This window comes from Monoraphidium neglectum, assembly GCF_000611645.1.
Source record: "Monoraphidium neglectum strain SAG 48.87 unplaced genomic scaffold scaffold03592, whole genome shotgun sequence".
In the NCBI taxonomy this organism is placed as follows: domain Eukaryota; kingdom Viridiplantae; phylum Chlorophyta; class Chlorophyceae; order Sphaeropleales; family Selenastraceae; genus Monoraphidium; species Monoraphidium neglectum.
In genome coordinates, this window is record NW_014010037.1 from 4,324 (window position 1) to 6,095 (window position 1,772).

At 69.1% G+C, this 1,772-nt stretch overlaps 2 protein-coding genes across 2 annotated transcripts in view; both read left to right on the plus strand.

The window, feature by feature from the left end:
- Nucleotides 1-561, plus strand: part of MNEG_13043 (putative Nucleolar MIF4G domain-containing protein 1) — a gene marked incomplete at both ends in the record, with an annotated part of 4,786 nt that extends 4,225 nt beyond the window's left edge. The window contains one exon of the mRNA XM_014038484.1: nt 244-561. Coding sequence (XP_013893938.1) covers nt 244-561 — 318 coding nt within the window. The remainder of the gene's footprint in view (nt 1-243) is intronic.
- Nucleotides 562-916: 355 nt separating this feature from the next.
- The window catches only part of MNEG_13044 (hypothetical protein), a gene marked incomplete at both ends in the record, with an annotated part of 1,611 nt that continues 755 nt past the window's right edge, over nt 917-1,772 (plus strand). The window contains 3 exons of the mRNA XM_014038485.1: nt 917-937; nt 1,073-1,238; nt 1,418-1,737. Of these exons, the coding sequence (XP_013893939.1) occupies nt 917-937; nt 1,073-1,238; nt 1,418-1,737 (507 nt within the window). The remainder of the gene's footprint in view (nt 938-1,072; nt 1,239-1,417; nt 1,738-1,772) is intronic.

The window sequence follows — 1,772 nt, forward strand, 5'->3', positions numbered from 1 at the left end:
CCCAGGAAAGGAGAGAGAGAGAGAGAGAGAGAGAGAGAGAGAGAGAGAGAGAGAGAGAGAGAGAGAGAGACTACGCTGACGCCTCGCATGGCTAAAAGCCGCGCTGCAAGCGCACGCGCACGCGCCCGGCCGGGGCTCGCCGCGGTTCTGTTAGCGGCTCAAGAGGGGGGACGGACCCGGTCTGCGAGATTTAGTTTTTTGCCATCACGCGCCTATGACCCTCGCTGCGGGATGCGGGTGCAGGCGGACTTCGAATCATCGCCGCGCTGGACGTCGAGGGAGCTCTTCTTCTGGCGCCTCGCCCTGCAGCAGCTGCTTGGCAGCTACCCCACCGACAAGGACTGCGTGGCAGCGTTCGCGCGCCTGGCGGGCCTGAAGCAGCAGGGGCAGCTCGCGCGGGGGCTGGCGCTCTTCTTGAAGACGCGCGTCGGGCCATGGCTGGTCGGCCGCGCAGACGCGGCCGCGGCGGAGGAGCAGGGGCGGTTTGACGTGCTGCTGCGGCGGTTGCATGCAGCGGAGCAGACGCTTGCGCGCAGCCAGGGCGCCGTGCTGGCAGCTTGACGGCCCGGTTGACGGCGCGGCTCAGCTCGCTGACCGCATGGGCGATGGTGTGCTGCTGCACAACGGGGGCAGCTGTCTTCCCATGTAACAAGTTATCCTATTGAAGCCCTAACGTTGGCCAGCAATTGTTGCTCACCTTCATCTTCTCCAGCGCGCCAACTCCGGGAGTGATCACCGGTGAGACGAGTCGAGACACGGCAGCGAGCATTCCAGACCCGAGTTGTTTCATCCCTCATCACAATCGATAGCCTCGTTTGCGCTGAGCTCAAAGTTGATCTAGCTTCTGATGGCCAGCCCGGCCTCGCCACCCGCGGGAGCGGGTGGCACCCAGGATATAGAATCGACCATATGGGACATGGTGACGCTGCTCAAGAAGGTGGGGCGCGCGCATCTGCACCCTGGCGCAGCCGGCGCCACGAGCCCCGAAGCGCCGTGCCTCGCCGCCCCCACGCTGCCTACGCCGGGCCCCAACCCTGCCGGCCTGACCCAATCCCCATCCCTATCCCCTCAGGGCGCCAAGCTCACGGATGCGATGCAGCAGCGCGTGCGCGGAATGTACACGCGCCTGCAGACGGCGTGCAATGAGGACCTGCAGGCGCCCCTCAGCCAGGGCGTGTGGCGGGCGCTGCGGGACCTCATGCGCTCAAAGCCCGGCCTAGTCCTGGATTATGCCGCGGGTAGGCGTCCACCTTTCACCATGCAACACACCACTCGCCTTGGTCACAAGTTCCCCGGAGCCTGGCGCGCGGCTCCCCGCCCAGCGATGCGTGCAACTCCGCGGCCCGGGCCCTAGCTGCGCCCGCCCTCAACCCTCCGCCGCCCCGTCCCCGCCGCCGCCGCCCGCGCCGCGCCGCAGGCATGATGGCGAGCGTGCTGGTCAACTCGCCCGTGCGGAAGCAGCAGGCGCTCGAGATGCCGACCGTTGCCGCCGTCATAGTGGACAGGATCGCGACGGGCAGCCCCCACTCCCAGCTGGCCTGCTGCACCGCCCTCGGCGTCCTCGCCGACACTCCCGCCGGCGCCGCCGCCGTCGCCGCCGCCCAACCCACGTCCAAGCCCGCCCCCGCCGCGCTCGCGTCGCTCGTCGTCGCCGCGACGGGCGCGGCAGCAGCGGCGGCGGGGCACGGCGGCGACCCGGCGCGGCCCGACGAGGCGGTCGCCGACTCGCTGGGCCGCGTGCTGGCGGCGCTGACCGCGATAGAGACGATGTT